This window comes from Varanus komodoensis, unplaced genomic scaffold (genome assembly GCF_004798865.1).
Source record: "Varanus komodoensis strain SLA01 unplaced genomic scaffold, ASM479886v1 scaffold20_1, whole genome shotgun sequence".
NCBI classification, from domain to species: domain Eukaryota; kingdom Metazoa; phylum Chordata; class Lepidosauria; order Squamata; family Varanidae; genus Varanus; species Varanus komodoensis.
The window spans coordinates 12,542,167-12,555,886 of record NW_025335587.1 but is presented as its reverse complement, the minus strand read 5'-3'; the positions used below and the strand labels follow the sequence as shown (position 1 = coordinate 12,555,886).

General features: G+C 51.2%; 1 protein-coding gene across 6 annotated transcripts in view; it reads left to right on the top strand.

Moving 5' to 3' along the window:
• Positions 1-4,365: 4,365 nt before the first annotated feature.
• RASA4B (RAS p21 protein activator 4B) overlaps positions 4,366-13,720 on the top strand; it is a 52,485-nt gene continuing 43,130 nt past the window's right edge. For all 6 annotated transcript variants that reach the window (XR_006414713.1, XR_006414712.1, XM_044429945.1 and 3 more), the window contains exon 1: positions 4,366-4,501. Coding sequence is in view for 4 of the 6 variants with exons in the window: in XM_044429945.1 (XP_044285880.1) it covers positions 4,437-4,501 (65 nt within the window). In the remaining 2 variants the exon portion in view is untranslated. The remainder of the gene's footprint in view (positions 4,502-13,720) is intronic.

The window sequence follows — 13,720 nt, the reverse complement described above, 5'->3', positions numbered from 1 at the left end:
GACAGCAATTAGCTCAATGGTCCATCTCGGTAAAAGACAGAGTTTTCTATGTGCTTTCCTCAGTTCAAGGGGTACCATGACAACCTTGCACCAGGGATTCAGGGAAACTGGTGTGTGTGTGTGTGTGTATTGGGGGGGGGGATAAAATTCCATTTGCTGAAGCCAAGATAAGGTCGTTAACATTAAAATGTTGCATCTCATCATTATATCATCAAGGGAGCTTCCCTCTTCTCACCGTGTTTCCTTCCCCCACCTGGGGCACCAAGGTTCCTTGCCTACCACGTCATCTGCTGACCAGAATCTTAAAAATAGAAAGAAAAGCAGCTAAAAATAGTGCCGGGACAGCCTTGGCAGCTGAGTCACGTCTGCCAAGCAGAGAGACGTGCTACGCAATGAGTCCGGCTCATGTGTGGGCCAAGTGGCACCACTGTTCTGCTGCTCACCCGGGACGGAGCATCATTTCCTCACGAACTTTTCTCTCTGTTCCATCCCTTGACTAATGTTCTTGGCTTCCTACAGGTGAGACCTTTAGGGTCTCCACAAGCAGAGGATAAATATTGGCCCCTTTGTAAGCTGGTTTCCACTCACCCCTTCTTAATCAGCTCAAGGCAAGGCCCGCTGTGTACACTTCTGGCCGGCATATTCATTTCCACAATTCATTCCAAATTGCAATTTGAAATTCGCTACATAATCCATTTGCTTGCCCCTGTCTCCCTGCCCCACAGTATTGATGTGTGCAGTGGGGAGAAAAAGTAGAAAGGGATTATGTTTTTAAGGAAGAGAGACAGATGGTGTCATGGTGAAGAGCACAGGACTGGGACTCGGAGAACCTGGGTTTGAGTCCCCGCTCAGCCATGGAGCCATCAGGGTGACTTTGGGCCAGTCCCAGACTCTCAGCCCAACCTACCTCACAGGGTTGTTGTTGTGGGGATAAGATGGAGAGTAGGAGGAGAATTATGTAAACTGCCTTGAATTCCTTGGAGATATAGTTAATACATCTAGAGCATACCAGTTTGGGGAAGACCACCTTGGCACTGGGGTTTTATTGTATTGGGGTTTTATTGTATGGTTTATTTATTGATGTTGTGAGCCGCCCCGAGGCTTATTGTGATGGGGCGGCTTAGAAATGTTTTAAATAAATAAATAAAAATAAGAAAACTCAAATCCAGCTTTGATTCTTTGATCCGGGTTCCCAACATTTCTCATGCCTCTGTTTTGCTGCTGCTTGTCCGTTTTTGCAAGATTTGCACCAGCACAGCTGCTTAAAAAGTGCCTCTTGCATTTTTTAAAAAGGTGATGCAGTCCATATCTCAAGACGTACTTGAATTTTACATGCTGTTCTATAGTGGGCTTTGGAAACCACCTCCAAGAATTGGGTTCATGTACAGAAGGGGGAGAAGAGGATTACAGGGCGATACAAGAGAAGGCAGGGTTTAACTATCTGAAAGGGTAATTTCCGCAGGCTGACTCTGCCTCCCGGCTTTCCTTCGGCGTTGTCTCTTGACTCATCCTGAGATCCCTGGCTCATTTCACACAGCATATCATACAGGAAATCAATGCATGGAAGTCAGCCTCTCCTTCATGAGATGCTCAAAGTGAACCTTTGCAGTGTGGGAGTGAAGGCTGGAAGCAGGCTGGGGAACACGAAGCTAAATAAAAAAACAGAAAAAACCTTGACAAAATTTAGAAATCTTCCCATCATTCTTGTTGGTTTCAGCTGTGTCTCATCAGGAACCAGTGCGGGCAACTCCCCCTCTTCAAGTCACAGATAAGTCAGAAGCTGCAAAAGGAGATGAAAAGCGAAACCTGGTGCTATGAGATGGATGGATGTTTAATCCGAAAATGGGAAATGAGTCTAAATGCAGAAGCACGGCATATTCACTGACCACGCTGTCATACAGTCATCGGGACAAGCTCATGTACTGAGTTGCGGATGGGCTCAGAGAGAAGTGCCAGCGATTTAAAAAAATATACAGATGCCGCTTGCTGGAAGAAGGAAACAGCGACTTAAGAGACCCCGTTTCCCACCGGGCCTCTGGGAAGCCCACAAAAAGGGCATAACAGGACCATGACCTGTCCCTAGAACTGGGTATTCTGAGGTATACTGCCTTGGAACAGAGAGGATCTACCGTTGGTTGCCAGACCATTGACCAGGACAAGTTATAGCAGAGCTGGGGAGCTTCCTGCGTTCCCAGTCAAGCCCTACAAAGTCTCCCTGTCCCCAGATTTCTCCCCGTTCTTTCTGGCGAGGGCATTCCCAGCTTTTGTGCAGCTCCTTTTTCTCCATTCTAAAAAGTTTCATTGCTTCCCCAAAACTTACTTCCCGGCAGTAAGATCTTGAAGTCACCTATCAGGGCAACTTTGCTGGATTCCAGTGAACTTCTAGACACAATTCCAAGTCCTTTTACTACCTGTAAAGCCCTGTACAACTTGGGAAAACAGTATCTGCCATACAACACTTTCTCATATGAGCCCCTGTTTTAAGATCTTCAAGAGTCAACAAGTAATACAGATACATCCCAAGTCTGTGCTTCAAAGCACATACAGTCAGACTTGGTCAGGAGGAAAAGAAACACCATCTGTTGTGGGAAAGTCTCACAAAAAGTATTACAATTGATCTGTGGGGATAAAGTGAAAAGAAATACATCGTGCAGCTATTTCCTCCCCTACCAGCAGGTGAAGTTGTTGCTTTTTTTACTTTGCTGCAATAAACTTAGAAACATGCCCTGAAGGTGTGTCAAGAAGGAGGGGGGTAAGGTGGGATAGCCCTCCTGGTTAATTCTGCATATGCCACTCCTGCCCAGGGGCCTAGAGACCCTCTTCTGTCATCGCATCCATGGCTGCTCTTTTACAAAGGAAAATGTGACTGTATAAACAGGTCTGGCTAATGTTGCTGTTGGACAGGGTTATGTTAATAAATGCATTTTAACACTAGCCAGAGCCGCTTCTCAGCAGAAGATTTACACAGATTTTGAGAGCTGCGAAGACGGATGCGGGGGGGGGGGCTTGTTTGCCAGGGGCAGCACCCTGGTCGCAAGGCACCAGCCCGGCTTGTCTGCTTGTGCCGCCGCCGTGTTTATTCAAGTCAGGGTGACCAGATGCGAAAGGGGAGGAATGCAGCTCAGGGCAGAGCATGTGGTTTGCATGCAGACGCCACTCACGCCAGTCTGCGGGTGCAGCTTAGAGAAATCTCCCCCCCCCCCGTACCCGCGGGAGCCGCAGGCTGGTGGCGAGCGAAGTTGCACTGGTGGAAAATCCTTCTGCGATGCAGCAAGGGGGAAAAGACATGGCTCTTCTCCTTGGCGACTTCAGCCAAGAGCTGGGGCAGGATTCGACCCTAGCAGCGACCGGGGGCGGGGGGGTGCGTGGGGTCTGTTCTTAGATTCTCACACAAGTATTATATCGAATTCAACCCTCCGTGGTCCATTTATGTATCCAATTTTTTCACCGCCTATCTCTGATCTGGGCTTTCCATATGTGATGTTCCCTAATCTGTTAAGATTATTATAACGCCGCCCTGAGTACAAAAGCTGGCTTGGGCACCACTTTGCATGCTTAAATCCGAGAGGCAGTGTGGTGTAATGGTGAGAGCATTGCTGTGGGACTTGGGGAGAGCAGAGTTTTGGTCCTGCACAGCTGTGACGCTCCCTGGGTGAATTTTGGCACAGACTCCGCCTAACCTGCTTCACAGGGGTGTTGTGAGGAATAAATGGAGCCTGGATTCCTTGCCTGAGGGCGAAAACACGGAAGATGGATGGTATAATAGAAGGCTTTTTTTATGTAGCTGTCCTGCCTCGTTCACAAAATGCTGAGGGTCTCCTACGGATGGGGAGAGGAAGGCATTCGGCAGAAAAATCCAAGAGTGGACCGCAACAGGTGGAGGGCAGCGGGGAAAGCCCGCTATCCCAGGCGGATCCGATGCAACGCGGCCACTGCGCCCTTTCTTCCAGCCAGAGCCCCTGGGCAACGGGGGCGGGTGGGAGAGGCGCCCCTCCCCCGGGTATTCGGGGCGGCGTCCCTCCCGCGCCTGCCGCCACTGCCTCTGCCTAAGCCTGCACAGGATCGCGTTGCACGGCCGCAGTGCTGCGCGCACCGGCACGAGAGAAGCGCCGCGCCGCTTTAGCGCTCCAGGCAGCGCTCCTGCGGGCCAGCAGACCGCCCAATCAGAGCCGCAGCTGCCCGCCTGGCCACGCCCCGCCCGCTGCCTCGCGCGTCTCGATTGGTGGGCGCGCGCGAGCCCGTGCGCCGCTCCCTATATAAGGGCGAGCGGCGGGGCGAACGGGGAGGCGTGCGCCCGGGAGCGCCGGCGGCGGGGTGTTCGCGCGTGCTGGGCGGCGGCCGGGGGCTCTGCTCGCGCTCGCCTGCAGCCCGGGGCCCCGCGCCCCCGGATCGAGCGCGCGGCGCCCCGCCTTCCCCGCCGTCCGGGCTTGACTGCGATGCCTCAACGGAGCTCCTTGTTTATCCGAATAGTGGAAGGGAAAAACTTACCTGCCAAAGACATGTAAGTAGAGTCACGCGGCTTCCCCCGCACGGTCGCGCCCCGCGCCCCCCGCCCGCTGCTGGCGAGGCTTGGCGCTCCTCCGGGGCGCGTGGACCCGGGGGCGCTGCCGGCGGCGCGGGGGGCGTCTCGATGCTTGCTCGGCGCGCGCAGCGGCGCTTGCAGCCCAAGCCGCGGTCCTGCGCTGGCCCCGCCTCGGTCCGGGGGTTGTAGGTGAACGGAGGCGGATCCGGGGCGAAGTGGGGTGCCCTGGTTGCTCGCAGCGAAAAACCGTGCAGCTCTGCTGTCTGTCTTCCTCGAAGTCTTTCCTGGTGAGGGGAAAAACGATGGAAGAGGCGCGGGGGGGGGGGAATATAGGAGGGCTGCAAGTGGGAGACGGCGCTGGCTCGACCCCTGCACAATTCTGTGAATGGACAGGGCGATCGCCTACTCGCAGCATCGGGGATCCCCCCCCCCGACAGTTGCGGCCTCCCATTTGCCCTGCTTTATCTGTCTTTTTCTTCCCATGATGATCCCATTAAGGAGGCAAAGCAGAAATAGTTTCTCGGGTTCTTCGCACTGTCTGAAAGCTTTCACCAGTCTGGTGCTCTGGGCATTTGAGAATACAACACCCAGCATGTTTGAGCGTTGAATAGGCTGGCTGAGGCTGATGGGAGTTAAAGCACGGAAACATCCGGAGGGCACCCAATGCCGCTGTAGTTGGTAGGACAGAAATTGCCTTGGTGTTCTTCGAGGAATTCTTGCTTTCCTCTGTGTGTTTGGGGTTGTAGGTTTAAGAGACAAAGTACCTGCAAGTTCTGGGCCTTTACTAACTTTCCATTATTCATTTAGACCAGCTGGTGTCTGAAAACAAACCAGAGCTTTCCTCCTTGCTCCCTTGTGGTTGAAAATCTGCAGACTTGGTCCAAGTATCATTTCCATCATAGCAACAGCCTATTTTCCTTGGAGGGGGAGGGACAGGACAAGCAAGAATCCTGACCTTCCCCTAAAAGTAGCTCTGCTCCCAGTGGACATGCATCTTTCGGTAAGACCAAAGGGGCTGCGCTGGCTTTTACCCTTTTGAATATGATCATCATCCAGTTATACATTCTGTCGCACTTTCCTTACTCCCTGTGCCACCGGAAGGCTTAAATGCTAGAGAGCCTGTGCTTAAATTGCTGGTGACATCTGTAATTTTATTATTTGGCAGCACCAAATATTTGCAAAATTTTCCACTTGAGTTTCAGAACCATTGCAGGCTCCAGAAGGGAAGCCATATTTACACCCAAACTAGTTGTGCCACCTTTTAAAAGGCTCCTTGTGGTATACACGTTTGTCAGAGAGAAATGATGGCATCTGAGTGAATTCTGTGAGTGGGAGCACAGCACCGTTTAGAATGCAGCCTCCGTCCATCAGCAGGACGAATGGCAGTCCGCTTTGATCTAGATAACAGAGCAAAGCAGCTGGTCGAAAGCGAGGGTTTTCTTTCACCCTGGATCTTTGCAGCAAAGGCTTGGCCAGGGCCAGATTTCTTTCACTCCCTTTAGAAACCCAGCCTGCATGGAATGAAAATGATTCTGGTGGAGCAGAACTGGGAAAGGTTACATTTGGGCAAAAGAAAACCAACATGGCCTCTAGGGACAAAACACTGCCAGTTTCGCATGTTGATAGCCAACAGAAGTATGTTACTCTGATGCAGTGTTGGACTACAACCACCATCTGCCCAGCTGGTATGCCATGCTGGCTGGGGATGATAGAAGCTGTAGTAAAATGCATCTGGGGAGTGATCAGCTGGGCTAGGCTTGTAATTGCAGGCTCCGATGGTATATCCTTTTGAAATTTGCAGGTTTTGTCCCACAGCTAGAAAGATGATTTGCCTGCGTTTGCAGGAATGCTTCCAAGGTATTCACAGAAACATAGAAACAGAGCAAAGCAGAAGGGGCCTCCCAGGCCATCTAGTCTGACCCCAGGTTGCAGCCTGCTCCGCTCACGACATGCCCACCACGTGAATGTCCAGCCTGTCCTTGAACACCCTCACCGATGGGGCCTCAGCCACCTCCCGAGGAAGCCCATTCCACCCCCTCTGGCTCCTATTTTTCCACCTAGGAAAAATATTGTGTTTGTACTGGCTTGCCACAGACTCATAGGAAAGATAGATGTGATGGGAGTATTGGCCAGAAGTTTGAAAAGCGCATTTCTTGCAAATCCTGCCTCCTTCCAAAGGCCACAGCCAGAATCTGTGGGATAATTGAACTTTATTGAAAGTTCAAAGGCAACATCCTGATGAGTCCCAGGTGCTGCAAGGCAAATGGCAGTGGGTGAATCTGTTTTTTTGCTTAACTTACGAGAATAGCAGTGCAGATGTTACTAGGATGGCTGCAGATATTAGCCTGTGCTCCGTTTCCTCATTTCTGCAAACACAGATTTTTTTTTTAATAAATGGAGAAGTAATTGCGCTTTGCACAATAGAACAAGGACTCCAAAGTAGAGGCAGGGAGGAAATTAACGTGGACACATTTTCTTATGGCGTAAACTTTTGTCGGCTGCTGACACTTCATTAGATGCGTGGCTTGTTATGCTAAATTAAACGTGTGCTTGTGGAAGAGATTGTGAACAGGGAGGGTTGGAGGGAAGTGGAATCCAGAAAGTACAGAAGCGATAATTACGTTGACACAGGACCATTCAACAGGAAAGCTGCAATGGCTCAATGAATTAACACATCATGTGATTTAGGAACGAAGCACCTTCAGTCCTGATTGATGCTAGAACAGGGCTTCTTAATGAACTGCAGTTCAGTTGCATTCCCCGTTTGCAATCCATCTCCCTTGGGAGTTACACTGTTCAAAGATGGCTATTTTAAGGGCAGAGTATCCCTGGGAGGTGGGAGCCAGCTGTCAAAAACTCTGCCATGTAGCCGGGCAGGAGAAGTGTGTACTTTCATATCCCTCCCTCTGCAAGTATGGAGAACATCGCCGTATCTGTGTGTGCCTTTCAAATGCCTGGAAGGCTGCCACCCAGAGGAGGCTGCCATCTCTTCTCAGTCATGCCAGAGTTCAGGACACAGAATAACGGGCTCAGGTTGCAGAATGCCAGATTCCGGCTGGAGATGGGGAAGCATTTCCTGACTGAGAGCAGTATGGCAGTAGAATCCAAGACCTAGGGAGGTGGTGGGCTCTCCTGCACTGGAGGCATTCAGGATGTAGCTGGACAACCTTCTGTCTGGAAGGCTTTGGTTGGAGTCCTGCCTTGAGCAAGGGTTTGGATTTGATGGCCTTATGGTCCCTTCCAACTATACTCTTCTAGCATTCTAGAACCCAGGTTGGCCACCTGAAACATCCATTTATTTATTTATTTATTTATTTTAAATAGCCCAAAATAAACATATCCAGGACTACAGTTCCCATGATCCACAGCACATGCTGGCTGGGCAGATGGGAGTTGTAGTGAAAATTCCGTGGGGGCGCTGTTTTTTCAAGATACAGTTCCTGCAATGGAGGTTGTCACTCGGTCCCAGATTTGGAGTGTGACAGCACAATTAAAAATGCAATAGGATAGGGAATAACTAAACAGATGACGAAACAGGAGATGGCTGGACTCCATCAAGAAGCCGCAGCCTGAAATATGGAGCAGCTGAGCAGGGATGTGAAGGACCGGGCGTCTTGGAGGTCTTCCATTCATGGGGTCACCAGAAGTTGGAGACAACTGGATAGCACAGAACAAAAATATCAAGCTGATGTAGATTATCTTCAGTGAGGACACGAACAGCAGGAGTGTGAAGCACGTTTAAAGGACTAACATCTGAGACCCCTCGGACCCATGTGGCGTAGTGGTTAAGAGCATGCGACTGGGACTCAGGCGATCCGGGTTCGAGTCCCCGCTCAGGCATGGAGCCAGCTGGGTGACTTTGGGCCAGCCACAGACTCTCAGACCAGCCTACCTCACAGGGTTGTTGTTGTGGGGATAAGATGGAGGAGAAGAATGATGGAAGCTGCCTTGAGCCCTTTGTAGGAAAAAGGCAGGCTATAAATCGATAAATAAATAAAAAAAATCTCCTCTTGCTAATTTATATATGCAGACTGAGAATTTACTAGGATCTATTTTAAGTTTCAAAAGCAAGTAATCTCAAACAAAAGACACACTTAATGTGCATTGTGACCCAGATCTTTTTTTTCTAAGCTGCTTTCTTCTGTAGGAGAAGATTTGTGGTGGGGAAGGGGGCCGCAGCTGCGCCCTGCAAGGGCAGTTCAGCTGGGGCAAGGCCCATTGGCAACCGTGGAGTCTTAGCGCTCTGTGCAAAGCATGTGCAGCCTTGGGGGTCCATTTGCCGCCAGGGGCTAGCAGAGCTCCCACTGGGCTGGCCCAAGGAATCAAGGCATCGCCCTCTTTTGCCTCAGCAAATCTTTCTCTGTTCAGCCTCTTTTCCAGGCGCATGAGGTCCTTAAGAACGCGCTCCTTTTCTGTGTTTTAGTGGCTGCTTCTCCAAACGCATAAGGAGTTTTGGACGATGCAAAACTCAGCGATCGCAGCCCGCCTGGTTTTATGCTCTCAAACTTTGTAGAAACATAAAAACAGAGCCAGTCAGAAGGGGCCTCCCGGGCCATCTAGTCTAGTTCTAGGTTCAAATCCCACCAAAGAGCACTTGGGGGGGGAGTCTCTCTTGTTCTCTTGGTCTGGTCTACCTGGAAGGGGTGTTGTGAGGACAAGAAGGTTCATGGAGGGACTGTTCCCCGGAGTTCCTTGCCTGGGGAGGAAAGCTGAGCATGCTCGAAGGAATGCCACAAATGCAGACCCCCGCCCCCAAAGGGTTCTTCAAAGGCCGGCTTCCCCTGTCTGGTTATAATGGGAGGACCCCTCGTGCCATCGGCTCGGCCACGGGGCTGGGCAGCCTGCAAGTGGTGGTGCCAGCCCGCCTGGAGTGCGCCAGGGGGTTTTCCTCACTTGGGGTGTTTTGCATTTGAAAACCGGCGGTTGAGAGCACTCAGCGCAGCCTGCATTTGTCTCTCTTCTCATCCAGAACTGCCTGCCCCATTTGCACATGATCTGCATAGACAATTGCAAAAAAAAAAAAAAAAAGTTTCGCTCGGGCTGCAGGGCAACTGGGAAGAGCTCCATTCCCAGCATTTCCCTCGAGAACTTTGCTAATCATGGATCCAAGCTCTGGAGAGACACAGCTCATGGGTTTCCTCAGTGGCTGTGTTCAGACAACACATTTGCCCACATTGGACGATGACTGTGCCAAAATGCATGCTGTCGGAGCCCAGCCAGGATACCAAACCATGCCTTTTTAAGCACAAATTGTGGTAATAATAAAAATAATATTTTTTTAGACTTACAAAAAACAGAACAACAGACCAGGAAACAACACACTGATCCAATCATTAATACTAAAATCAAAATTAAATGTTAAAATATTGGGGAAATAGAAAGGTTTTTGCCTGACACTGACAAGAATAAAGCAATGGCACCAGGCGAACTTCCCTGGGGAGCATGTTCCAAAGTTGGGGTGCCACAGCCAAAGTCAACCCACAGTTTACAGCCTGCCAACAAACCATGAGTTCTTTGGATGGGTGGTTTGTGGTGCATAAGCCAGGGTTGGTTTGCACAGCTGGGTTCACACAGCACAGCAACCCATGGAGTGGTGTGAATCCGACCAACACTGGGCTTGGTGGATCGGCGGTCTCAGCTGTCACTGGATCTGTGGAGGGACTTTGCAGCGGGGGGGGGTGGAGAATTTGGACAGACCACCTCGGCTTTTAAAGGAATGCGGATAAGTGCAAGGTCTTGCACTTGGGACATAGCAATGGGCATCATAAGTACAGGTTAGGGGACAAGTGGCTGGAGAGCAGCACTTGTGAAAGGGACCTCGGGGTGCTGGTTGACTGCAGGCTGAACATGAGCCAGCAGTGTGATGCGGTGGTCAAGAGGGAGAACGCCACCCTTGGTTGCATAGCCAGAAGTGTGGCTTCTAGATCGAGAGAGGTATTACTACCACTCTACACGACTCTGGTGTGCCCACAACTGGAGTATTGTGCTCAGTTCTGGGCCCCTCATTACAGGAAGGATATAGCCAGGTTGGAGTCAGTGCAGCGCAGGGCCACAAGGTTGGTGGCCGGTTTGCAGGGGAAGCCGCATGAGGAGAGGCTGAGGGAACTGGGTCTCTTCAGCCTGGAGAAGAGGAGACTCGGAGGGGAGCTGTTGGCGACATGCAGATATGTGAGGGGATGTCACACGGAGGTGGGCAGAGACCTGTTCTCCCCTGCAGAGGAAGGCAGGACGTGCTCCCACAGAGCAAAGCTCAGGGAGCCAAGGTTCCATTTGGATGCCAGGAAGCACTTCCTGACAGTTAGGACCCCGAGGGCATGGAATGGGCTTCCATGGGAGGTGGCTGAGGCCCCCTTGGTGAGGGTGTTCAAGGACATGGTAGGCATGTCATGAGTGGAGCTGGCTAGAGCCGGGGATCAGACTAGATGGCCCAGGAGGCCCCTTCTGACTTGCTCTGTTTCTATGAATGCACGTGTCTCACATGGTGGGAGGCATCTGTTAGGAAACCGTTCTGGGGCTTGTCACATTTGCAGCTGATGGTGTATGACCCACTTGCCCTGGGCGTAGGAAGACCGACAGCAAACCTGGGAACCATTGAATCCGTATTGTGGTCCCTGGTAGCCTGTGATGGCTCTTTGGATTTTGGGCGAGACCCCTTCCTCAGGCAGCTGGAGATAAACTAGCGGGGGCTGAATCTGGATCCGGAATAGGATATGTTTTGGGTTTGCCTTTATTCTCCTCTTGGCCTCTCTTTCCACCAGCCATGAAGAAGGAAGGGATTTGTCACTAAAAATAGACCGAGATCACCATGTTTTGCAAAATAGCCGTGTTGTGTTACTGGGCAGTACAAGGCAAAAGGAAAGCGAAGAGGCATGTGGCTGGTGCAAAGCTGGGTCTCCGTGGAAGGCCAGGAGGGCAGCTCTCAAAGGGGTGTGAAGGAAGGTAAAAGGAAAGGGGGGGGGCTGGCAGCAGTTGTCCTTGGGGGGCCAAATTCTCGCGTCAAAGCGCTCTGGCAGTGTGTTGGAGAAAGTGGCTAGAAACCGCCCTGGATACTTTGCAGTAGGCCAAATTCTCAGTCATTTGGCAAGAGAAATAAGGAACTCAGAATGCTGAAAATCAGGAGGACTGCGTGTCCTGCATGCATGTGAGCGCCACGCATGAGGGCGAGTGGCAGCCCCCGGGCTGAACCCGTTGCTGCGAGTTTTAGCTTTTTGAGCCACTGTCTCTGCTCGGCTGATGGACTTCGGGGTTTCTGTGTGCAAAGGAAAGTGGATGCCATTTGCCCCCCTGCCCATGCCTGCTCCTGGTCATTCAATACTTCTCCCTACACGACGGACAGCTGGGAAAGGTGGCCCATTAATTTATTAAAGGAAAAGGCTGCCTGGAAATGCCATGCTGGCCGTGTGGGTGGGACGCGAGCCGGCAGTCCCCGCTGCGCTGCCGTGCTCTTTTTTCCTGCCCTGCAGCTGGCGAATGTTGGTGCCTACTCCGCTCCCCAGGAACGCGTGTTTCCAAGTACGGATCTACATGTGAGTCATTTCGGACCGGGAGGTTAATGCTCTGCTCAAAATATTCCTGCAGAGCTTGTGCAAAGACCTGGCCAAATGCAACCCTCTGATGCTTGTGCATTGCAAGTGGATAGAGAAATGAGGGCTGGCTTGGCTCATGGCCAGACAGTTCCGCTTGCGGGCTTCTGGGAGTGGGAATCCTTCATGGCAGACCACAAGCGATTCCAGTCTACTTTCGACCCAGCCGTACCCAGTTCGTTAAGACAGGTATCTGCGTAAATTTTGGCTGTGTTAACACCTTTGAATAGAGGTGTTAGAGGTTAACACCAGGCAGCCCTCTGTAAAGCAGGACACCCTGACCCTGGCCAGTCATCTGCTTTGCCGTTTGGTTGCGTTTGCCTGGCAGATGAAACCAGAGGTCCCTTGCTTTGTTCGCGAGTTCAACTGCTTTACTGGTGTGAACTGGATTTTGAACTCTGACAGTCGTCTAGGCTTTGGGAGGGAGACACATCGGGGAGGGAAAACTATTATGGGGTAGTGGTCCAAGTCTTCAGTTGCTACCCCTGGAAGCAGGAACAGAGTGAATGGATGACGGGCAGGAAGTGAGGGAAAATCCATGTCCCACCCCATGTCAAAATGTCTTTCCAGCAAAAACAGCTAAAGTCAATTCCTATAAAGGTGGCAAAGTTGATACGCCTTCAGGAAAGTAAGATGGTCACATACCTTGCTGAAAAAGGGGGAGCATTTTGCCCAAATAAGACATTTTTTGTCTTCTGCACATGATCCTTCAGTCGTGGAAATTCGGGGGTCCTTTACATGACTTAATCTTCTTCTGGGACTTCCCCCATGTTTTGTAGCCCCCTTCCTGGCTTTTTTTAGAGCAAGGATAATGAGCTGTTGAATTTAAAGCTCAACAAACTGGAATGTAGACTTGTGTAATTCAACAGTTGCACTGATGCGGTGGTCAAGAGGGCGAACGCCACTCTTGGTTGCATAGCCAGAAGTGTGGCTTCTAGATCGAGAGAGTTATTACTACCACTCTATATGACTCTGGTGCGCCCGCAACTGGAGTATTGTGCTCAGTTTTGGGACCCTCATTACAGGAAGGATATAGCCAGGCTGGAGTCAGTGCAGCGCAGGGCCACAAGGTTGGTGGCCGGTTTGCAGGGGATGCCGAATGAGGCGAGACTGAGGGAACTGGGTCTCTTGAGCCTGGAGAAGAGGAGACTCGGAGGGGATATGTTGGCGACATACAGGTATGTGAGGGGATGTCACATGGAGATGGGTAGAGACCTGTTCTCCCCTGCAGAGGAAGGCAGGATGCGCTCCAACAGAGCCAAGCTCAGGGAACTGAGGTTCAATTTGGATGCCAGGAAGCACTTCCTGACAGTCAGGACCCCGAGGGTGTGGAATGGGCTTCCCTGGGAGGTGGCTGAGGCCCCATCGGTGAAGGTGTTCAAGGACAGGCTGGACATGCACAGGGTGGGCATGTCGTGAGCGGAGCCAGCTGTAGCTGGGGGTCAGACTAGATGGTCTGGGAGGCCCCTTCTGACTCTGTTTCTGTTTCTATGTTTCTAAATCTCTGTGCCACCTTGGAAGAAACATGTGTAAATGATGCTTTCAAAGAAGATGAAACCTCTCAAGTGCCAAGCAAAACCCTTCAGATAGAAAAGCTCACGGATGCTTCTGCAGA